General features: G+C 51.2%; 1 protein-coding gene across 4 annotated transcripts in view; it reads right to left on the bottom strand.

Moving 5' to 3' along the window:
• The window catches only part of Sipa1l3 (signal induced proliferation associated 1 like 3), a 204,898-nt gene that overhangs the window by 49,967 nt on the left and 130,933 nt on the right, over nt 1–23,998 (bottom strand). For all 4 annotated transcript variants that reach the window (XM_040734703.1, XM_040734707.1, XM_040734705.1 and 1 more), the window contains 5 exons: nt 22,431–22,588; nt 15,782–16,358; nt 6,366–6,640; nt 1,715–1,966; nt 173–310 (listed from right to left, as the gene is read on the bottom strand). In XM_040734703.1, the coding sequence (XP_040590637.1) occupies nt 173–310; nt 1,715–1,966; nt 6,366–6,640; nt 15,782–16,358; nt 22,431–22,588 (1,400 nt within the window). The remainder of the gene's footprint in view (nt 1–172; nt 311–1,714; nt 1,967–6,365; nt 6,641–15,781; nt 16,359–22,430; nt 22,589–23,998) is intronic.

The following is a 23,998-nucleotide window of genomic DNA, read 5'->3' as shown; positions in this document are numbered from 1 at the left end:
TCTTTGTTCTAAATTTTAATTTGACATTGTTGACACCCTGGTGATCATCTGCTGACTTCCAGGGGTCCACAAGCCCCAGAATATGGCAAATAAGACGATGAGGTCCTGGGAATAAGAAGCTGAAGCAGCATCCACCAGGTGACATCATTTCAAAAGCAAGGGGAACTCTGACCTTTCCGGAGATGGCTTGTATCTTGCATAGGTGGCAGAGCCCGGGGTGGAGAAGCTCCCAGAAGGCTGTCGGTAGGGAGGGACTCTGTCGGCCCCTGCTGGTGATGCCGTGAAAGGTGTTTCTGGGAAGCTGACAGGCCTGCGGAGACACAGGAGGAAGCCTAAGGAACCATCCAGGAGGAGGCAGACAACAGACTTCACCCTCAGGTCCAGTCAATTCCCACCTGCTCTCCACCCCTTGGATCTTCGTGTGTGGTGGTGGGAGGGCAGGAAAGACCACCTTCCTTCCCCGGAGCCCCGTGCTCAGCATCTGAAGCTAGGACGGGGACCACTGGGGACAACCTCTGCCCTCTCCTGGGACAAGACGGTCCTCTGTCCTTCATTTTAGGGAAACTAAAAAAATTGCTAAAACATTTTATAGATTGTTTTGCCTGTATGTATATAGGTATACCACATGGGTACCCGATGCCTGCAGAGGGCGTCAGATCCCCTGGAACTGGAGTTAGAATGGTTGTGAGCCTCCATGTGGGTACTGGGAACTGAGCCCAGATCCTCTGCAAGAACAACACATGCTTTTAGCCACTCCATTTTAATCTTACAGAATTTGTAGGGTCTCACTATGTAGTCCTAGCTGGTGGGGAACCTACTATCTAGACCAGACTGACATCGAACCTACAGAGATCCGCCTGCCTCTGTCTCCTAATTGCCAAGATTAAAGGTGTGCGCCACCTGCCTGACTTTATAGTCTTATATCTATTTTTTGCAGAACGGGGAGGGATAAAGGGCTACACACCCACCATGCTTTATCTAGTAATAGAGGATGCATTCAAGTGAGTGTCTCAGCGGGGGCTGGTGGTACGTGTAAGCCTGTAATCCAAGATACCCAGAAGTCTGGAGCAGGAGGCTTTTCAGTTCAAGGCTAGCCTGAACAACATAGCAAGATCCAGTTCCAAAGAAGATAGGGAACAAGCTGAGGAGACAGTGGTTGGGCACTTGCCTAGCATGCCAAAGGACCTAGGTTCAATCCTCAGCCTCACTAATGAAACAAAGCAGTATAAGTTAAATACCAATACAAAGTCCCTGAGGTGACTACCAGCCCAAGGACTAAACAGCAGCTATGACAGCCACCTGGATGGGCTTCTCCCTTGGCCTGCTTCCCTCAAGAGGCCAGCCCTACAGATTTTGTTACTGGCCTTTGAAAAACCCTTTTCCAACCTCATACAGAGAGCTGTCTGTCCCTGTCCCTGAGCCTGTGTGCCTGCCCAGGAGCAGGGAGGGAGAGAAGGAATGATGGAGAGGGCAGAGGGATGAGAAGGCACATCTCTGAATTCAAAGCCAGCCTGGAGTAAAGGGGGAGTTCCAGGTTTCACATACAAACTTTGTCCCCCCCAAAACAAACAAACAAAAGAAACAAACAAAAAAGCGAGATGAATGAGGGGAGGAGGAGGAGGAGAAAGAACAAGGGCGTGGGAGAGAGAGGGATGAGGGAAGGCTTGTGGGTAAGTGGGACACTGGGTGGTAGTGACGTCCTTGGGGTCCTTACCTCTTGCTGTGCAGTGGCTGGGACTCACGGAAGGGGACCATGGGCGTCTGCTTCGGGAGTCGGCTCAGGGACTGGGCATGGCCAGGAGTGGCAGGGGTGGTCCACTTGGTGGCCGGCAGAGAGTTGTGGGAGGCAGGCCCGCTCCACTGCCAGGGAGCGTTGCTTCGGTAGGGGGGCCGGCCCCCAGGGGTGGTGGTTTCCGACTCCGTCTTGGGCTCCGAAGTATTCATATCATAGGTCTCTGGCCACCCCCTAGAAAAAACAAGTTTGTCACGTCTAAGGTCTGGGCCAATAGCCTGCAGGCCTTCTGCTTGAGAGGGGACTGGCTGTGGTCAACTCCAAACCCTGCCGGCTCATTTTAAAGGCAGAGTGGCCTCTTTCAAACTAGGGCCTGCAGCTTACCAGCTTAGAATCCTAGGCCGGGACCCAACACATGGCTACAGCAGCTAGACAGATCCGTGTGTCCCTCTTCCTTCCAGTCTTGGCTTCTCCTGGTCCCCTTCCCTTTTCTCTGGCCCAGGCCCCTAGTCATCCAGTGTCTTCAACAAACCACCCCTCCCATCCCCAAGTAGCACTTGGGCTAGAAAAGCTGATGTCCTCAAAATCAAAGGGCAGTCTCTCCCTTGTTCCCAAGCATCTCAAACGCTGCTAGAAGAGGCAGGTGACCTACTTTGCAAGGTGTCTAAAAAAAAAAAAAAAAAAAGCCTATGAAACCCAGAACCCTGGAAACAGACGCAGAGCGGCCTGTGTCTGGCTGGCACATGCACCACGGTGCGGTGACCCTGCCTGGGGCTTGAGGATCCAAGCTGGGCTGGCACCTCTGCTACGTCTGTCATACAGCTCGACACAACATGGGAGGGATCCTGAGCTTACAGACGGCTGAGCTCAGGAAAAAAAAAAAATCCTCCTCTCACATCGCAAGAGCTAAGCTCCCAGAGGCAGGCCTGGAGCACCTCAATCTCTACGGACACCCAGGTGTGGCCGCTTCAGGGCCGTGCCAGGGACCTGAGGCTATGCTCCCATCCAGGGCCCCGCTCAGGGTACCTCTGTGGCAGTGTGGTGGAGCTGATGTCAGCAGGTCCTTATGGCTGTTTTGGGGGATCAGGAGCCCCCAGGCACCTGGTAGGGAACAGTGGGGACACAACTGTCCAACAGAGCTAGCAGACAGGCCAGGCTGGCGGAGGAGGAGGGAAGCCATGCGTGTATCCTGAGAACTGCTGTGTGCTCTGAGCCAGGCGGATCCCACTTCTGGATGCTAGGCAGGAGCATGTGACCCACACCCAACCAATCAGAAACACCTCTCACCTCACACAGTGACTGCTGTAGGATTGTCACAGGCTCTAAGCAGTTCCTAGCAGAGCAGGGAGAGCAACCTGGTAGCCTCCTCTGGAATATCTGGGGTGGGGGTGGGGGAGCGTACAGATCTATTTCTGCAGGTGTTGCTATGCTAGGGAGACCTAGTCCAGAGCTGTGCCGCCTGTGGTGGGAGCCTGACTGAGAATGACAGTAATTAGCTGAAGACCTTGGATTTCGGATCCCCTGGCCTCCACCTCCTGGGTGCTGCGGTTACAGGGCTGTGCCGCCTGCCACATCTGGTTTGTGCAGTGCTGAGGGACTGAACGCGGTCTTCCACATGTTAGGTGAGCCCTCTACCAGTTAAGCCATGTCCTCAGCTCCAGCAACTACGTTTTACAGCTGAGAAGTTCAGTAAGTCCACACGACAGCTAGCAGTAGCTAGAAACTGAGCCGGAGTGGTGGCACCTGCCTTTAAACAGCTCTAGGGGGACAGAGGCAGGCAGATCTATACAGTGAGATCTTGTCTTAAGGCAAAGGAAAAAAGAGCAACAGCCGCGTCACGCTGAGTCCACCCTGCATACCACCCTCCCTCCAGCTTACATGCTGTGTGCCCCCTCTTCCATGTTCCCTGAGTCTTGGAAAGGGTGACACAGGTGCCCCATCTATGCCTGAGCTTCCAACAGTCATGCATCCTCTGTACTTTGACTAGTCTGTGGTCACCACTCACCGCTGTAAAAAGCAGCTCCTGTGACCAGAGCTGACACTCCACGACCTATTGGCGTAAGTGGTTACTCAGAAGACATTTTGACAGGTCCATCATGCTCATTTAGCAAATGGCTGCAGTAATGTCCCCAGTGGGGCCTATGGCTTTCCAAGCCAGGTTTATAGTATGTGGATTCCCTCCTGAGGAGCAGGCCCCTAGTCCAGCCAAAGCAACTGACTGCCCGGCCCCCACCCCACCGCTTTCTGAGCCTGGGTCTTTCTTCTAGGCTAGCCTCAAATTCATCCTTCTTTTGGCAGCGTCTTGAGTGCTGCAGTTACAACTGTGTATCTGTCCTCCCAACACTTGTTTTTCCCTTTTTTCTTTTGGTGTGTTTGTAGGGGGAATCTCACTCTTTAGCCTTGGCTGTTCTGGAATTCTCTATGTAGACCAGACTGGTCTGGAACTCAGAGATTGACCTGCTTCTGCCTCCTGAGTGTTGGGATTACAGGCAGCACACAGTCTTATGGAGTTTGCCAAATAGGAAGGTGTGCAGTCTGGGTCATCTGTATTTGGGGACTTGGCATCTTTGAGGTCTATACCTCTGAGGGGCATTAAACTAACTGCAGACAGAAACTGGTGGGGTGGGGTGCATCTGTATCGAACAAGTAGGGAAGCTGCTCCTGTTTTTGTTCTCTTAGCAACACAGCAGAGGGCTGGAAAGAAGGCTGAGGGACCAGGTGTACTTGCTGCTTAGTCCTGAAGGCTAGAGTTCAGACCCCAGCACCAGGTCAGGAGGGTCACAAACACCCGTAACTCCGGCTGCAGGGGATCTGATGCCCTCTCCCGGCTTCAAGGACACATACACAGCCTACAGCAGCAGTCTTCTAAGGCCTTTGGCTAGGCTGATTTTTCTTTTTACTTTCTGCTGCCGCTGTTTCTGATAGGGTCTCAGGGAGTTGAGGTTGTCTGTGAACTTAATACAACACAATGGAACCTGGCCTTGAACTCCTGACCCCAGACATATACCCCCAGACCTTGTATATCCACTTGACGGTCTGCCTCTCCCTGTAGAACACAAACTTCCTTACCCTATGCCAGCACTGTGAATGGACTTTGCATATAGTAGCGAGCTCAATAGATGCCCCAGTGTGTTCTGGGACAAGCAGCTTTCCCACTGTGTATCTTCTAGGAAATGTGATTACTAAAGCACACAGGAAATGGACAGCACTACAAGAAGCCATCCTGAGTGAGGTAACCCAGTCACAGAAAGACACACATGGTATGTACTCACTCATATATGGATTTTAGACATGGAGCAGGGGAGTGACAGCCTACAATTCCACTGACAGAGAGTCTGGGAAATAGGAAAAAAACCTAAGAGAGATATGCATGGTATCCCAGAGAAGGGGAATGAGGCACGATCTCCTGAGCAGATGGGGGGGGGGCTGGGAGCTGGGAAAAAGAGGGGGAGAAGAGAAGGAGAGAGGAGGTCAGGGGGGAGCAAGAAGGTTAAGTTGGGGAAAAACAGGTGAGATCAGGATGAGAAATACCATAATAGAGGGAGTCACTATAGGTTTGAGAGATCTGGTACCAGTGAGACCTCTAGGGATCTACAAGGATGACACCAACTGGCAAACTAAGCAATAGTGGAGAGACCACCTTAAATGCCCACCCCTGATAATGAGTTTGACGACTACCTTATATGCCATCCTAGAACCTCTATCCAGTGACCGATGGAAGCAGAGGCAGACACCCACAGCTAAACACTGAACTGAACTCCTGGAATCCAGTGACAGAGAGGGAAGAGTGATGAGCAAAGAGGTAAAGAATGGGCTGGTGAAACCAACAAAAACAGCTGACCTGAACAAGGGGGAGATCTTGGACCCCAGACCAACAGTTGGGAGGCCAGCATGGGACTGATCCAGACCCCCTGAATGTGGGTGTCAGTGAGGAGGCCTGGGCAATCTACGGGGCCCTGGGCAGTGGATCAGTATTTATCCCTGGCATACAAATGGACTTTGTGTGTCCATACCACAAGGAGGGATGCTCTCTCAGCCTGACTCTTAGGGGAGTGCCTGGACCCTGCCCTGAGTGAAATGACAGACTCTGGAGATTCCCTATGGGGAAGGGAGTGGGGACATGGTGGGAAGCGGGGGGGGGGCTGAGAGGGGAGGAGAGGCGGGAGAGGGAGCTGGGACTGACACGTGAAGCACACACGGATGCCGTGGAGGTGAACACTCAGGGCTTACCCTGAGAACCAGTTCCCACAGGGATTTCATTTATCCCATCCCATTGCTGTCAGGACTACTGTCATCACAGTGCTTTTCAACCTATGGGTCATGACCCCCTGGGGGGGTTCAAATGACCCGTTCACAGGGGTCACATATAACCCTGCGTTTCAGGTATTTACATTACAATTCGTAACAGTAGCAAAACTACAGTCATGAAACAGCAATGAAAACATTTTACGGTTGGGGTCACCACAGCAGGAAGAACCGCACCAAAGGGTCGCAGCGTTAAGAAGGCCGAGAACCACTGGCCTATCAGGCTCCTTCCCCAAGGTCTTGGGTGAGTATGACAGGGAAACCTCTTGCAGCCATCTGGAAGCTGCCGACCTTGGCCCCCTCCTGCCTCTCTGGGCAATGCCCTTACCGCCGGGGAGTGCCGTCTTCGAAAGGCGGGATGATGACCACCTTCACGGTGACGGAGGTTCGCAGCAGGTCAATCATCTGGTCGTGGCTCAGGGTCACCACAGCCACCTTGCAGATCTCCACCAGTCGGCTGCCTTGCCGGAGGCCAGCCTGCCAGGCAAACCCATAGTCCTCCACTTCGGCCACTGTCCCGTCGTACTTGACATGGAAGCCCAGCTGCCCCAGCCCATTCCGCCGCAGGGTCATATCCACCGTCTCCCAGCCGTTGGTCATCACCTGTGGATAGTGGGTGAGATGAGTCTCGCTGCCCGGGTCAGGTTAGCCCCCTCTGAGATGGCCTGGCAAGTCCCACTTGCCTTCCAGGTGCTACAGGATCCCAGGCGGGTGAGCATCACCAGAGCCCAGTTTCTCCCGGTTTCTGGGTATGAGATATGCACATGCCACTCTGTGGCTGCTATCTCAGAGAGGACAGCAGCCCTGGGCTGTGGTCTCCAGATACTCCTGCTCCCTCCTGCCTCATGCCTGCCGGGACTGCACCTCTCAGGCCACTGTAGCCAGACGTGAGCTGCAAGGCAAGCAGGCATGTCCTTTTGGACTAATTCCCTTTTGGTAATTTTGTGGCTGCATGTTAGGCAAATGTCTTATCACTGAGTCAGACCTCAGCCTCTCACACTGGTGGGCTCTTGGCAAATGCTCTTACCACCGAATGACAGCCTCAGCTTCTTACTGGTAGATCCTAGTCAAGTGGTCAACCACTGAGTCTCTCTCTCTTTCTGTGCGTGCGTGCGTGCGTGCGTGTGTGTGTGTGTGTGTGTGTGTGCGCGCCCATGCACACGTATATGTCCAGGCATGTGTATATATAGGCCAGAGAAGGACACAGAGCGTCCTCCTCTATGATTTTTCTGTCTTACTGCCTTGTGGCTGGGTTTTTCTCTGAGCCTGGAGCTTGCTGAGTTTTAGCTAGGATAGTGGCTAGAGAACCCCACTGATTCGTCTGTCTCTCACCTCCTGAGTTGGAGTTAAGGTACACATGGCCAAGCCTGGCTTTTTATGTTGGATGCCAGGGATGAAACCACAGGTCTTCATACCTTTTACAAGTGTTCCTACCCCACTGAGCCATTTCCCCAGTGTCCCCAGCCTTCTTTGTGACTTTTAATTTAGAAGCGGGGCCTCTCACTAAATCGCCCAGGCTATCCTTGAACTTTTGTTCTTCTTGCCTCAGTCTCCCTCACAGCTACAATTACAGCCTGGGTAAACTGGAAATATCTGTCAGTGTGAGACTGTGTGAACCTTTGGATTCTGCCGTCGAGGCCAGTAATATTCTAGATGTGAGGCGCTGTCTGGACAGTCGGAGGCCCAGGGTTAGAATACAGTGAAGCAGAGTCCTTTGGTCAAACTCAGGATACACAAGTAATGTAAGAAATAAACCTTGCTGTTTTCACTACTAATATGTCCTGACATGCACAGTGATGATCCTAATTGATGTGGGGAAAGTGGCGGGATGCGATACTGTGTCCTTTACTAGCTTGTGACATTGCTTTTGGAGGCACAGAACTCCCAACATGGAGCAGACCAGGTCGCACAGGGCCTCCCTTCTAATTTCTTTCTGCTTTACTCCTGTGCAATGCCTCAATGCTTATATACGGATGTAAGATGTAAGCACACACTGACTGGAATCCCAGGACCTCATCAGTCTGCCGTTAGTGAATCTTCTTGGGATGCTAAGAGATTACTTTTGCTACACTACCAACCTGCCAGGCAAAGATGTGCCCATTGGCGCAACAGTGGCATGACTTGGATAGAGGTAACCAGCCATTCTCCTCCTTTTTCTTTCATGTGTCTGTCTGTATAAACCTCAGGGGAGGGCAGCAAGTGTGCTATACCACCCTTTTCCACTCTATTCCTGTGAGACAGGGTCTCCTTTTGAACCTGCCTAGCTTTCTGACTAGACTTGCTAAGAGCCGCCTGCAAGCCCCCCAGATCGCCCTGTTTCTGTCCTCCACACTGGTGGGGATACAGGTACGTGCATGGCCACACTTGGCTTCCTATGTGGGTACTACGGGTTGGGACGCAGCTTCCAGCAGCAAGTGAGCCATTCTCCTCACCAACCAGTTTCTGATGGGACCTGAGGACCACTTCCCAGGAAGGAATGGTCAAAAGCCTATCTGGGAGGCCATACTGGTGGGGACGTCGTTTCACTACTTGGAACGCAATGTGCCAGGCAAACAGCCTCCTAAACACTCACATTTTTGTGCATAGATTAGTACTGCCACCAGCTTTGGTTAGAGATGCTTCTTTTTGCAGTGTGTGGCAGTAACTGCAGGCTCACAACTTGTCAAAGAGGCTGAGGAAACATTGCTTGAATGTTTACCTTCACATGGGACAATCACTATCACTTTCTCAAGGCTCGGGGATATCATGGAAGATGGGGTAGAGAGAATGCAAGAACCAGAGGAAGGGGCGGAGGCGTTATGGGATGATGGTTTCTGGGCGTATGGCCACTACACTCCAACTCCCAGCAGCCGTGATTACCCACAGAGGAACTGTACAAGACTGGGCCCATCCACATTCTGTCAGACAGGGATGGGGCTCATGAGAGTCTATAGGTAACTGATGGCTGCTGAGGGAGGGAGACATTTTAGGTAGTGCTGTAGCCACTGACTGGGAAGTTGTTTATGATCTTATAAACCCTAACCCAAGTTCTGGGAAGAAATCCTAATTAAACTTATCAGTCGCTGGGAGTTGGTGGCGCACGCCTTTAATCCCAGCACTCGGGAGGCAGGGGCAGGCGGATCTCTGTAAGTTCGAGGCCAGACTGGACTACCAAGCGAGTTCCAGGACAGCCTCCAAAGCCACAGAGAAACCCTGTCTCAAAAAACAAAACAAACAAACAAAAAAAACTTATCAGTCACCGATAAACAACCAATCAAACAAACAAACGAGAACCCCAAACAAACAAGGTCATCGAGATGGCTCAGTGGATAATGGTGCTTGCTGAGCAAGTCTGGTACCCGAGTTCAATCCCCAGAACCCATGTAAAGGCGGGAGAAAAGACTCCACAAAGTTGTTCTCTCACCGACATGTATGATACCGCCTACATACATGCATCCCCACATCCTGCACATGTACACAAGAATGAGAAGCAGAGATTTTAAAAATGAAATAAAAAACTAAGAGATGACCTTTGCGAGCTATGTCTACAAGACAAATTATATCAAGTGCTGCCCCCCCCATCTCCTAAACCACTTAAAGAGAAAAGATGTGTGCTGCCCCAAATGTCCCAGGAGAGCTCATTTCACTGCTAGAGATTATGCTACTTAACACACCTATGAGAGGGTGGACTTTTACTCTTTTGAGTGGCAGAGTGCTTGCCCAGCCTATGGGAGACTTTGGACTCAATTCCCAGCACATACATTCTATCTAATAAACTAAGTGATCACACACACCCACAGACACATATCCAAATCAACCATACTCTGTTTATTTTGAGACAAAGTCTTGTTGTGTAGCTTAGGCCTGCCTTGAATTTGCCATTCTCCTGCTTTTGTTGCCTAGGTCCGAGGATGACAGTGAGTGCCACCACACCTAGTTAAATTGGTAATACATTTTTACAGGGAAGGTGGTGGAGTGTGCACTTAAAAACGTGTATGGGTGCTTTGCCTGTACCTCATGTGTGTCTGGTGCCTGGGAAGGCCACACAGGGCGGCAGATTCCCTGGAACTGGAGTTATGGATGATTTTAAGCCACCCATGTGGGTGCTGAGACTTGAACCCAAGTCCTCTACTAGATCATCAAGTACTCCTAACAGCTGAGCCATCTCTCCAGCTGCGTGCTCACAGATTTGAATATGGTTATCAAGAGGAGTTTGTGTCAACTTGACACAAGTTGGGAGTTATCTGGGAAGATGAACCTCAATTAAGAAAATGCCTCCGGGCTGGAGAGATGGCTCAGCGGTTAAGAGCACTGGCTGTTCTTCCAGAGGTCCTGAGTTCAATTCCCAGCAACCACATGGTGGCTCACAACCATCTGTAATGAGATCTGGTGCCCTCTTCTGGCCTGTCTGCATATATAATAATAAATAAATCTTAAAAAAAAGAAAGAAAATGCCTCTATTAGATTGCCTATAGGTAAATCTATCGGGCATTTTATTTACTAATGACTGATATGGGAGGTCCAGCCCACTGTGGGTGGGGCCACCTCGGTGCAGGTGGATAAGAGCAGGCTGAGGGAGCCCCGGGGAGCAAGTCAGTAAGCAGTGTTTCTCCACGTCTCTGCTTCAGTTCCCCAGCCAGGCTCCTGCCCTGCGCTCCTGCCTTGGCTTCTGATGACGGATGTAACCTTTCCTTCCCGTGTTGCTTTTGGTCATGGTGTATTCTCACAACAGGAGAAACCCTCGCTAATACAGGTGGCAAATCCAAATACCACCCAAATTGCTGTTGTGGTTTTGATTTGGACTGGGAGAATCTGGGAAGCGAGGGAAACGTGTGCCTAAAACTAAGACAGCACTGAGCCTTCCTGGCTGGGATGCATATGCTGCTTGTTTTGGAGAACTGGAATTGACCCCAGGGCTGGCAAATGCTTAGCCATAGCTGCACCCTCAATCCGCATTTCAAAACACTTTAGTTTTTCATGCCCGATTGCTACGGCGGAGCTCTTATGAATGAGATGCTCAGAGCCCTTGTAAAAGAGGCCCAAAGAGGCTGAGTGGTGGAGGCTCACACCTTTAATCCCAGCACTGGGAGGCGGAGCCAGGTGATTCCTGAGTTCAGGGCCAGCCTGGTCTACAGAGTGAGTTCACAGTAAGAAGTCTCCCATGAGGCGGCCCCTCACTAGGACAGGAACCTGCTGAGCTTTGACTCGGCGTCCCAGCCTCTCTCCTGTGAGAGACACAGTTCTGCTGTCATACACACAGGTACAGCATGCTCACTTGTGCTGTTGGCTGCGGGCGCCGCTGGGCGGTAGATTAGATCTACTCTGCCTGGCTCTCATCCACTTCTGGGTTTTGTATTCGTGTATTTCTTTTTATGAATGAGGCAGCCCTCTTCCCTACGGCTCCAGTTCTAGTTCAGAAGCCACTTCTGCAGGGCAGATGTCCTCACAGGGTGCTAGGGGAAATGTCTGTAATCCACGCGGGCTGTGTCACTGATGGGAGTCACACTTGTGCTCCGCAGGGATGACAGCCCCTTGCCCTGCCTTCAGCTGACCACTGTCCATAGACTTGTGGAGCCACTACATCTAGACTCCCCAGATTTTTAAGAGAAGCAAAAATAAACCAGAACCAAAACATCTGAAAAAGAATCAAATGGAACTCTCTGGATGGCGAGCTACAGTGGTGAGCACATAATATGAACGTACGAGGCAGACGGCAGCAAACGGTCTGAGCTTACCGGCAGAGCTTGCAATCTAGGCAACAAGACCTCAGGGGACAAGTGACCAAAGGCCCGCAGGAAGGGAGGGACCAAGCCACGGGGCAACCGAGGAAAGTTTCGGTAGAAGGGATAGGCGGTATGAAGGCCCCGAGGCTGGATGCCTGCCTAGAAACGGCAGGTCTGTCAGGGTGGAGCAGGGAGCCACGGGGTAGGCACCCAGGGGACGGGATCAGTATGGAATGAGCCATGGGATCAGCGAGGAACGAGCACACAGGCCTCCACCAGGAGAAGGCCTCTGCCTTTCTCTCAGGGTAAGGTAAGGGTTTGGAACATAGAACTCAGGTGATCAGATGCCCAGATTAAGAACAGATCACAGTGAAACAATGGTGGCATCAAAGGAGATTGCGCGTGTGTGTGTGTGTGTGTGTGTGTGTGTGTGTGTGTGTACACACCCTGCACACATGTGTACACCCTGCACACATGCAGGCTCCTGTAGTAATTTGGGAGAAGCCAGGCATGGCGATACAGGCAGTCAATCTCAGCATTCCCGAAGCTGAGGTAGAAGACCACAGCTTCAGCAGGTCCTAGTGGTGCACGCCTTTAATCCTAGCATAGGGAGGCAGAGGCAGGCAGATCTCTGAGTTCAAGGTCAGCCTGGTCTCTACAAAGTGAGGTTCCAGGATGTCCAGGACTACACAGAGACACCTGTCTCGAACCACCCATGCTCCCACCTCAAGAAGACTGCAGTTTCAAAGCTATTCTAGGCTACATAGTAAGCATGTGGTAACTCCCCTCCCCCAAACCCAGAGCCCTGGGCAGTCTGCACTAGGAGGAGGCATGGGCGTGGGAGAAGCAGTTGGCAGGTGCCTGAAGGTGGATATGAGAACAAGGGGGACCCTGGCTGGTTGCAAGTACCCTGACCTCAACAGACTTAGCCTTTATTGAGTCAGGGAGCATGGAAGCATGGGAGAAAACCCAGCTTGCAGTCACTGTGTGAAGTTTTTCGGGGGTCACTTGGGCAACCCTGGGAAGATTCTGAGGAAACAGCTAGAGACTGGTCCTGGGCTGTCAAGTGAGAACAGCTTGTAATCGGACCACAGTTCTGCTACCTACAGGCTGTAGGGGCTCACGTGAGTTTCTGGTCCTTTCTGGGCCTCAGCTTCATCTATCAAATGGAAACAAGAACAGCACTGGGGTCTGTGAGGACATAACTCACTCAACAAACCAACCACTAGTCAGCATCTGTTGAATGCCTACTGTATGCCAACCCAGTCCTAAGCCAATGAGATCAGGAAGAGATCAGACAGATGGAGACCCCAGGGTTCCAGCCTCGCCTTATCCCACCCAACCCTGCTTAGCTTCCCCGCTCCTGTGGGATCTGGGGCACTCAGAATGGCAGGGCTGTGAACCAGACCCCACTTTATAGCACGGCACTGAAACACTGACCACAGTGGTTTCAAAGATTCGAGAATTGTGAAGTCAGAGGAGCCAAGGGTGGGGTTTAACCAGGCCCACCTGAATTTAAGAGAGTGAAGAGACCTACAAGGGTGAGGACATACAATCACAATGCTACTGGGAGAGGTCACAGCCAACAGTCAAGCAAGCTTGCCTCGGGAACGTAAGTCACGGAACCTTTAAAACTTTTATATCAGCTGGGCAGTGGGGGTGCATGCTTTCAATCTCAACACCAGGCAGATCTCCATGAGTTCCAGGCCAGCCTGGTCTACAGAGTGAGTTCCAGGACAGCCAGGGCTACACAGAGAGACCCTGTCTCAGAAAACAAAAACAAACAAATAAACAAACCCAAAACCACACAAATAATATATTATATATACAATGTACATATAATAAAATGAAATGAAACTTGCATATTATATAGGATTTTTTTTTAAGTACTGGAGATTGAACTGAGGACTTCACATGTGCTGGGCAAGTGCTTTCCCACCAAGCTCCAGTCCTAGCCCTGACATGAGATCATTACTGCTTCTATTGTCCAGCAGAGGAAACTGAGTTGCTATGACAGTTACTGTTGCTTCCCAACTGGACAGAATCCAGAATCTCCTGGGTTGTGATTAAGCTAGGTAAGGTGGGAGGACCTGCCTGCTGTGGGTGACATCATTCCCTGGGCTTGGGCCCTGGACTATACAAAACGGAGAAAGTGAGTTAAGTACTAGCAAGCATCTGTTACTCTCTGCTTGTTTCGCTCCCTCAACCTTGTCACTGTGACTTCTCTGCCATGACAGACTGTAACCTAGGGCTGTCAGTTAAATACACTCTGTACCCTAAGCTGTTTTCTTCCCCCCTCAGAGTATTTTACCACGGCAACAGGAAGGAAATGCGACAGTCACACAGAGTCTAAGTGTGTCTGGTGGTCACACAGTCAGAAAGTGGCAACACTGGGGACGTGAAGCCAAGTCTCTGGTCTCTAGACCCTGTACTCTTTTCTGTTTCTGCTGATTTATTGTTTTCTGAGACAGGGTTTCTCTGTGAAACAGTCCTGGATGTCTTGGAACTCACTCTGTAGACCAGGTTGGCCTTGAACTCACAGAGATCCGCCTGCCTCTGCCTCCCGAGTGCTGGGATTAAAGGTGTACACCACCACTGCCCAGCTGGACCCTGTACCTCTTAACAACTGTGGAATAGGGCTTTCTCTGCCATGGTTGGCATGTACTACTAATCCCTTCAGAGCCTGCGGTCTCAGGGTTGACCTCAGAACACCTTCCTATGGAGGTCAGGTGGGGCCTTAGCACTTCTCAAAACAATGTTTCAGGCTGTCATTACCAACTAATTTGTCACTAATCTACCACTTCAGTTAGGCCAAGAGTTGAGTCTGAGTTGTTCGCCAGGAAGGAGTCTAAGATTTCTCAGCCTTACCCTGACCCCACCTTGTAGTGCTGGAGATGAAACCCAGGTAGGCATTCAAGGATTGGGCTTGTTTTTGTTTGTTTGTTTCAGGTGGGCTCTCTCTACAGCTCTGGATGTGCTGGAACTTACTATGTGATCAGGCTGGCCTCAAACTCAGAGATCTGCCTCCTTCTGTTATTGCCACCCCAGGGCCAAAAATACAATTGTTATTGTGCTGTAAGTCTTTGTCATTTAACACAGACAGTCAAGTCATTCATGATTACTCGACTACCAGTATGGAACTAAAACCATACCCCATTTTAAGTTTGTTTCTTTCACTTTACGTTCCAATTATTTTTATGTTCCTTGTCCCTCCTCTATACTTTAATGGTCTTGACTGAGGTGCCCAGCCTTTTGATACTTGACATGGTAGTGTCTACAATCATAGCCATCTTGGGTTATGTGAGGCTCAGGGGCCACAGATTAGATAAACCTGGTCTAGAGCCCTTTTTATTTATTTTTTTTACTTATTTTTTTTTACTTTTACGTATGCGTGTGTCTGTGGGTAGGTATATATGCATGAGAGTGCAGGGACCTAGTACCCATAGAGACCAGAAATGTTGGATACCTTTGAATCTGGAGTTACAGGCACACGGATGCTTTGAACTGAACTCACATCCTCTGCAAGAGCAGTATACAATCTCAACCTTTGGGTCATCTCTCCAGTCCCCAAGAACCTTTGGTTTTATTTTAAGTCTCCCAGAGAAAAGCCCTCTTAGTTTTGGTACTGGGAATTGAACCCAGGGCTTTTACAATGCTCTACCACCTCTGGCTCCACTTAAAAGTTTAGTGTATGTCTAAGCCTCCATCTCCTGTCTGCTTTTAGGGGCAGTGAACACATAGCATTTTTGTTCTTTCAAGGTGAAGGAGTGGGCAGCCATAGATTCCTGGCCCATACTTTCTCTAGGAGCAATGTGGGTTGAAGGACTCCCCAGACCCCGTGTGTGTGTGTGTGTGTGTGTGTGTGTGTGTGTGTGTGTGTGTGTGTAGAGAGAGAGAGAGAGAGAGAGAGAGAGAGAGAGAGAGAGAGAGAGAGAGAGAGAGAGAGAATTGTGATTCTTAGGGTTGATGTATGCTATATCTGGCTCCTAGGCCAGGGAGTACTGTAATATTCTGGAACCTTCTGCTGGGCCCTCTTTCTCACCTTCAGTCTCTGGACAATGTCCCTGATGTCCTCCACAGAGCCCTCTGCAGCCTGCAGGAAGATGTGGTCCCCTCGGCCATAGAAGATCTTTAGCGTTGAGGAGTCTGGGGTCCAGCCAATGACGTCCCCACAGTAGCAGTTGAACACCACCTCCTTGGTGCGCAGGTCCAGGAGCACTACAAACTCATTGGAAATCCCCAAAATGCAGTCGATCTCCACGCCCTGGGCGTAGTCCTGAGCTGCCACGCGCCAGGCGATGGCCCCAGCACTGAGCTGCTCTGCTCCTGCCCTGGCCTTCGTCTTCTCCTTCTTCTTGGAGGTCAGGGAGATGAGGGTGAACTTGCCGGAGGAGTCAATGGGGGTGTTGGAGACACAGCTTTCGGCCAGGTCCTTAAGGTACTCCTGTCGGGTTCTGGTGGCCATCGTATGGAATTTGTCAGACTTGTGTGCAGCGTTCTCAGCGTTAATTACCTTGGCTAGCAAAAAGTCTCTGAAGACATCGGACTTTCGGAATGTGGTTCCATTAGGGATGGGGGGGCCAAAAGGAGGAGCGTCTTTGGATCGGGTCACAGCCATGCTAAGGAGGGAGAAACCATTAAGAAATGGAAAAGAATTACAACTCTTTAAAAGCAGTAGGATATATTGTAACCCCAGCACTTGGAAGGGGAGGGAGGATCAGGAGTTCAAGGTCAGCCTGGGCTACTTAAGATTCTGTCTCTAGTCAGAGTGACAGCAAGCCAGGCACGGCAGCCTGGTCTACATAGTGAGTTCCTGGACAGCCAGGGCTACACAGTGAAATCCTGTCTTGAAAAACAAAAGCAAAACAAGCAAACAAACAAAAGACTCTGTCTCTAACAAACAGGACCTTCTCTAGAAAGAAATCATAAAATCAAAAGCAATATCTTTTCTCCATTCCTCCTGTTTGCTGTACTATGGATGAAACCTGGTGAAGCTAACCAAGGGCTCGACTACTGAGCCACACACCCCCCAGTCCCGGAGTATCTCTTTTATGAATGGACGCATATATCCACCCAGTAAGTTGCTAGTTAGGTAGACTGGAAAGTTGAAGAAAACGTCTTAGAGCACATATACATGTATAACATATTGTATATATTCTCTAAACATACACACATAGGTACACACAAGCACACACACAAGGTGCTGAGGGTCAGACTGAGGGCTTACACATGTGGAACAAGTGATTTGCCACTGAGTTGTAACCTTAGTCACCCTTGGTTTTCTGAGACAGTCTCAATATGAAGCCCAGGTTGACCCTGAACATGAGACACCCCATCTCAACTTCCCAAGTGCTGGGGTCACAGCTACCACTCCTGGCTCCGGACTTGGTTCTGTCTTGTTTTATATAAACTATGTGTTAGATTACAGTTTGGAGAAAAAACAAAAAATGAACAACTTTCTTTCCTCTCTACAAGCTTATCGCCCTTTCTACAGCCTGGTCATCTGATTTGACTTGGTCAACGCCTTTTGAGTGAGGGCTTGAACTGTATGTGAATGTAGGAGGAGATGGAGGGACCTATACCTTTTCTTTTTGGTTTTCGAGACAGGGTTTCTCTGTGTAGCTCTGGCTGTCCTGGAACTCGATCTGTACACCAGGCTGACCTCAAACTCAGAGACCCACCTGTCTCTGCAAGTGCTGGGATTAAAGGTGTGTCACCACTGCCTAGCAAGTGACCTATACTTCTATACTCTTCTGCTGCAATGGGATGGCTAGGCCCTGAGGATGGCCTATTGGTCCCAGGAGGATGGAGAACATCTGGTACAGGCTTGGACTCTAGCTGACTCTAAGGCTGCAGTTCCATGCTGACTTGCTATACGCCATCAATGGAGGACGGTCTGCTTGTGGAGCACATGTGTGGACTTTAGTTCTTTTAAATACTTGATATACTTTGCAAATCATCTCAAGAAAGATTATTTTGAAAATCTGGAGCTAGTGTGGTGGCTCATGCCCAAAACTCAGGAGGTAGATTCAAGCTCGTCCTCAGCTATGTAGTATGTTCAAGGCCAGCCTGGGATTCATAAGACCCTTCTCAAAAGAATAAATAAAATAAACAAGTAGACTACAGATTAAACAGTACCCTATGCAACTCGAACACAGTGCAATGCTTGCTGGCATTTGGCTGACCTCTGCAGCACCCTCCCCTATCCTGACAGGGAGATGGGATAACATGCACCCATCTGTTTGACAGGGGCTTCCTGAATGCTCTTCAGCTTTGCGGATACAGCACTTCCGGTCTTTCCCCAGCTGCTGACTGAACATACAAACGAACAGACACGGATGGAGACAGAGAAGTGCTGGCCAGGGCAGGACAGGGGAATCTGGGGTGGAAAATGGCAGCTGAGATTTCAGGACAGGACGGGGACACACCAGACAGCAGGGGCAGCCCAAGTGGGAAGGGGGCCATGCAGAAGGAGCCAAGCCAGGGTCAGAGCCCAGGCAGCAACGAACAGGAGGCGCGCCACACACGGCCCTGGAGGTGCCTCGTGCTTCTATCTGCCCCGCATTGAGAAGAAGGCTCCTGGGGTCCCACAGGCTTAGGCTTCTGAGTGAGCTCGGCCAACGGGAGGCACCGGTGGGAGGAAGATACTGGGGTGCACCCAGGTGCAACCTAATGATGGGAGGAGAGGCCACCTCTACTACGTCAGTCCGTGTATTGACTCGTCTGTTGACATCAGGTGTGAGCATACCCTACAATGCCTGTGCAGTGACGAAAGGAACCAAGGTCCTATTTCGGAGTGTCCTAACTGTTCAGGAGCGCACACCTATATTCACTTCTCCTCTTCCTTCCCTGCCAGGCCATGACAGTGGCAAGGGCTGCGGGCTTTGCTCTAGACGCTTTAAAGATCCACAGCCACTGCTTCGGCTGGGTGGCCCTGCCCCGGCGCCACACCTCTTACCAGCTTCTAGAAACTGTTTGCGTCAAGCCTGGGGTGGGCAGGGCTGGCTCTTTGCTGCCCCTGGTCTGGATGCTTCATGTCTCCTGAGCCATCCACACTGTCATCAGCCTTCCGTTAAATCCTTGGTGGGGGGTGGCAGCTTCTGCTTCCTGCCGGTTCCCTGACGGAAAGGTCACTGTGGCTGCCTCAAGTGGCACTGAGCAAGGGCAGGAGTCCCCACCATTAGCCTAACCCTCACCTTCTGTGGCCACCACTCTCTGTCCAGTGTCCCTTCCCACACAGGAGGGACACGCACATACCACCCTGGGCTCGGTGGGTTCTCTTGCCCCAGGGAGAAGAAAATTATTCCCACCAATAAGAAGGGAATTTGTGACTACAAGGGCAGTGCCCCAGTCGGGCCAAGCAGGATCGCTGTCGCAACATAACAGAGCAGCTGACACTCAAGGGAAGAGCCTTGCAGCCCCCTGGGCACTCAACTGCTTAGTGACAGACTGGCTTTTCCCATGGTCCTGACTCAGGGTTTTAAGACAGGAGATGGAGCGGCTGAAGGTTCTGGACCAAGGAACAGCCGGCCCCTCACTTTTAGCTTGTTCACAAGACGGGCTCGGGGAAGATGCCGGTGGCCATGAAGAAATGGCAAAAGATGAGAACTCATTGCACAACCAGATGTGCGGCCACCAGGCCCCTGATCCTCTAGAGCTTAGTCAGCGCTTCTAGAACATGTGCAATTGCTAATTTGACAACTGTTTTGTCAGTGTGTGGGACAGGACATTTGTCTCACCAGCCCTTTAAGGTCCTCTGATACGTTAGCCAGGCACGGTTAACTGTAATCCCAGCACTTGGAGGGAGGAGAATCAGAAGTGCAAGGCCATCTCTGGTACATAGAGTCTGAGGTCAGCCTCGGTTACATGATGCCCACGTGAGCATGCGTGCACGCACACGAAATTCAATGGGGTCACATGGGAGGGCAGGGCAGGCTAGCCTCGAGATCCTTCCCACAACTGGGGGAAGCACGCAGAGTGGGTTTCCCCAGAGAGGACCTTGGAGTTGGTAAGGGACAGTTGTGGTTTTATCGCTAACATTTCCCTTCTTTAAAAATAAAGAAAAGAGGGAACACTGAAGCAAGGGAGGCAAAATGCTAACATCTGTTAAATCTGCTGGCGGCCACATGGGTGTCTGTTCCATTATTTTCTGCACTTTTCAGAATGTTTAAAATATTGCATAATAAAAGTCTTAAAATTAAATTGTAAAAAACAGGAAAGGGCTGTGCATCAGGAAGAAGTCACCCTGGAGACCAAGCCTAAGTTTGTCTGGTAAAGTTGGAGGTGGGGGACCACAAGGCAGAAGAGGAAGGCACAGAGAGGAGGAAGGGCACCGGGCAGAGCAGCATACCCGAGAATCCCAGCACTCAGGAAGCTGAAGCAGGGGGATTGCACGTTTGAGGCCAGTTTGGGATATTCTATCTAGCAAAGCTTTGCCTCAAAAAAGCCAAGGGTCATGGCTATAGTTCATTGGTATAGCACTCGCCTAGTATGAGTGAGGCCCTACGTCCAATCCCCAGGACTGCCAGAAGACACACATATACACACACGCATGCCCAAATCACCAACTCACTGTGCCTCCAAACCCTGAGGAAATTTTGAGTAATGGGTGCTTTGACATATTAAGTTGGACCTGGCGGCTCACTCAGGTTTATAATTCCAGTTCTTGGGAAGCTGAAGCAGGTGGATCACTATGGGTTTGAGAGCAACCTGAGCTACCATGAGACCAGCATGGACTATTCGAAACTGTCTCAAAACCAACACAAAACAAGCCCTGGAGGTAAAACGAACAAAACAAGGGCTTAGCAGTAAAGTGCTTGCCTAGCTTGTACAAGGACCTGCATTTGGTCTCCTATCCTGTGTCATTCTCCAACTATACTAAGAAGGAGTGAGGAGGGAGAGGAGGGCGACCTCTACGCTCCTGCTGACCCCGGAGGCACAGGCAGGCTGTTTCCTTTTCCTAGGCATGTCTTCTGTCACCAGGGCCACCTTTCAGGTGCTGAGAAACAGCAATTGTTAATTAAACCCTGGACTCATTCAAGTGACTTCAGTCCACAGAGTCTGAGGTACCAGCCAGCATCCCGCGGCTGCTGTAGGACATTCCTTGGGCCGGGGGATGACTGATGGTGCGGATCCCTGGCAACCACCAGTCCATGCAGCATGCACGGCAGTTCGCATCAGCTACAACGGCATGCTGAAATCACACCAGTAACCACTGCTAGCTCCACCGAGACCGAGACCGCCAGTGCGCCACTGCAGGGAGTGCAGAAACAAGGTGACTCAGGGCAGGTGCCAGCAAACAATCCCAAATGTCCATCCTGGGAGGACGGCGGGAACCTGTCCCCTAGACATACAATAGAATGCCTGGCAGTCATATGAAAGAAAGAGCATGCCATGTTCTGGTATTCAAAGCCCTTGAAGAATGCCTAGTGGAAGCCTCTAGGCTATGCAGTAGAGGCTGCAGCCTGCCAGCACTAGCACTGAAACATGGAAGGCCACTTACGGCGAATCAAGATGCAGAAGCAGCGTGTGTGTTGCCTCTGTGAGGCTGGCCGGGCAGGGAGTCTGGGGCAGCTACATGCTCTTCTTTGGATCTTACAGCATGTTCAAACAATGGGAAACGGCACACCTGCTTCAGTCCCTAGTCTGCAGGGACAAGCTGATGGCCTGGGCCTGGGTTGCTAGGTTGGATGAGTTTGAGGATCCAGCTCTACCCTGTTCCTAGTCTCCAGGGGCTTTCCCTTTGTCTTTTGGGGATGGTTACTACCTTGAGGAATTCCTGATGTTGGAGAGGGCACAGAAAAGGCTCGGGACCTGGGTTAGACATCTGTGTGAACTACAACCCCCGATTCAACATGCCTGTCATTCTAACATCCAGGGGCTGGGGCAGGAAGATCACAACTCTCAAGGAAGCCTGGGCTATACAGTGAGACTTTGTCCCCAAACTTACTTCTCAACTCTACCTTACAAGCAGGGCCACTCATACAGGTAGTCCCAGGGAGCTACTGCCCCAGCTTCTCCTAGGTCTGCTCCTGTGCTTTTCTGTTCTTACGCACAGGTGTCAGGCCAGGCATTAGTTCCCAAAGAGGTACCTGACTCCAGCCGGGCCAGAGGGTCTCTACAGAGCTCTGGCACAAGGCTCGGGAACGTGTGCGCTGGTCTCCTTCTCCCTGCCCCTCATTGTGAGACAGGTCTCACAAAGTCCAAAGGCTGAGGAGGCCCTTGAACGTCTGATTTCCCTCCTCTGCCTCTCGAGCACTGGGATTTTAGGATTGCACCACTCCGCTTGGTTCACGCAGAGCTGGGGATCAAACTCATATCTGATCTTCGTGCATGGTAGGCAAACTCTACAGGCTGAGCTACACCCCCAGTCCAATCCGGCCTTCCCTCTCTGTAGTCGGGAGGATGTTAGACTGAGCTGCTGGCAAAATGAGGCTCCTTCCAGGACCATGCAACACCCAGACGTGCCTTCCCGTGATGTGCCCACAAGAGCCGATACATACAAGTGTATCTTCCCGTGAACCAGACTGAGGTGGTTTTCTATCATTTACAAGCAGAAACTTGAGAGAAAACATCGGCCCTGGTGGGAACCAGGAGCCAGGGAGTGTGGTGAGGTGTCATTTGGGATGGGGCACGTCTTCTTCAGCCTCTCAGGGCCTGGCTGTGCATGGGACGGGACCCTGGAGCCATACCTATAGCAGACATTCTCAGTGCAGGGGTTGTGGACTCGGACGATGATGAAGACGTGCTGGAAGTGCGAGCGGATGTTCTTAGGGGTGAAAGGCAACGCGCCTGGCTCCTGGAAGATGATCGTCACGATGTCATTCCCTATGTGCCTCTTCCTCAGCAGCTGGAAGCAGAAAGGAGGAAGTAAGGATCACAGGCCGGCTCTACAACTCCTACCCAGACTGCCTGGCTGGCTCCCCATGCCCACCCCCACCAGAGGGCGCATGTGAGCATGGGAGCCAGGACTTGGCCCTAGATGCTCAGAGCCCTTACGGCTCCTTCTCACGTAGGGTCTGAAGGGTCGTGAACAAAGCCAAGGAACCCTCAGGGGCAGGATCCTAGCCTCTTGACACTGCACCTACCGGGATGCTCCTCCCCACACCTGCCCGGATGCTCTTCTGACATTCCAGAAAAGCCTTTCCTCTCACAAGCAGTGGGAATGGCTGTCCCTGCTTCCCCAGAGCCCCAGGTGGCTTCCTCCTTCCTCAGTGCCTCAGGATTTTTCGGGATTTCTGCCGTCTGTAGCAAATCTCCAAGATCTGCCCTGCTCCCAGCATGCCCCTCTTTGCTATCTTGTGTCCCTTACCGGATATTCACGGCTACATTTTGCACCGAGGCCCTCCCTCTACTCGTCCCTCATCTATCTCTTCCTGTTCAGGTTGCTGCCTGTGAGCAAAGAGCCTGGCATGTAGGAGGGCTGGGCAAACCTCACCGCAGGGGACTCCGATAGAGGCCACCCAACTGCTCAGGCCACACAGACAAGGGCAGAGTCTCACCAGAGCACACAGGCAGGGCCCATTCCGGGTGGCTCTCTCTCCCGGCCTCCCCAGCTGAGGTTCAGATGGCCCAGGGAGCCACGCCCTCTCACTCCTGCTTCTATCTCCAAGGGAGACGGCAATGGGTTTCTTCAGCGTCTTGTTTATTTGCCAAGATGACACCCAGCCTTCCTTTGGAGGCTAGGGGAGACAGGTCTCACACAGTCCAGGCTAGGACTTAAAACTCGGAATGCAGGCAAGGACGAGCTTCACCTCCTGACCCTCGCACCTCACAAAGGGAGTTGGCTACCATGCCTGACTTTTGTTTTTAATGGAGACTGGCTTTAAGCCACCAAACTGGCAGTCTTCTGCCCCAACCATGTTATCCAACCTGTTAGTACTTTGTGTTTGAGACAGGGTTTTCCATGTAGCTTGGGATGACCTGTAAGTTCTTCAGTAAATCAGGCCAGCCTGGAACTCATAGAGATCCACCTGCTTCTGCCTCGGCAGTGCTGGGATTAAAGGTGTGTGCCAAGATGCACAACACCAAAGATTAAAAAAATTTTTTCCATGCTTTCTGAGACAAGACTTCTCTATATAACAGCTCTGGCTGTCCTGGAACTCACTCTGTAAGACCAGGCTGGCCTCAAACTCAGAGATCTGCCTGCCTCTGCCTCTTGAGTGGATTAAAGGTGTGCGCCACCATGCTTGGCTGGTTTTTAACTTTTTTATTTTTATGTGTGTGGGTCTTTTGCCTGCAGGTATGTCTGTGCACCATG

The sequence above is a fragment of the Mesocricetus auratus genome, unplaced genomic scaffold, assembly GCF_017639785.1.
Source record: "Mesocricetus auratus isolate SY011 unplaced genomic scaffold, BCM_Maur_2.0 Super-Scaffold_100038, whole genome shotgun sequence".
NCBI lineage: Eukaryota > Metazoa > Chordata > Mammalia > Rodentia > Cricetidae > Mesocricetus > Mesocricetus auratus.
The sequence above is the reverse complement of the archived record's forward strand: the minus strand, read 5'-3'. Positions and strand labels throughout refer to the sequence as shown.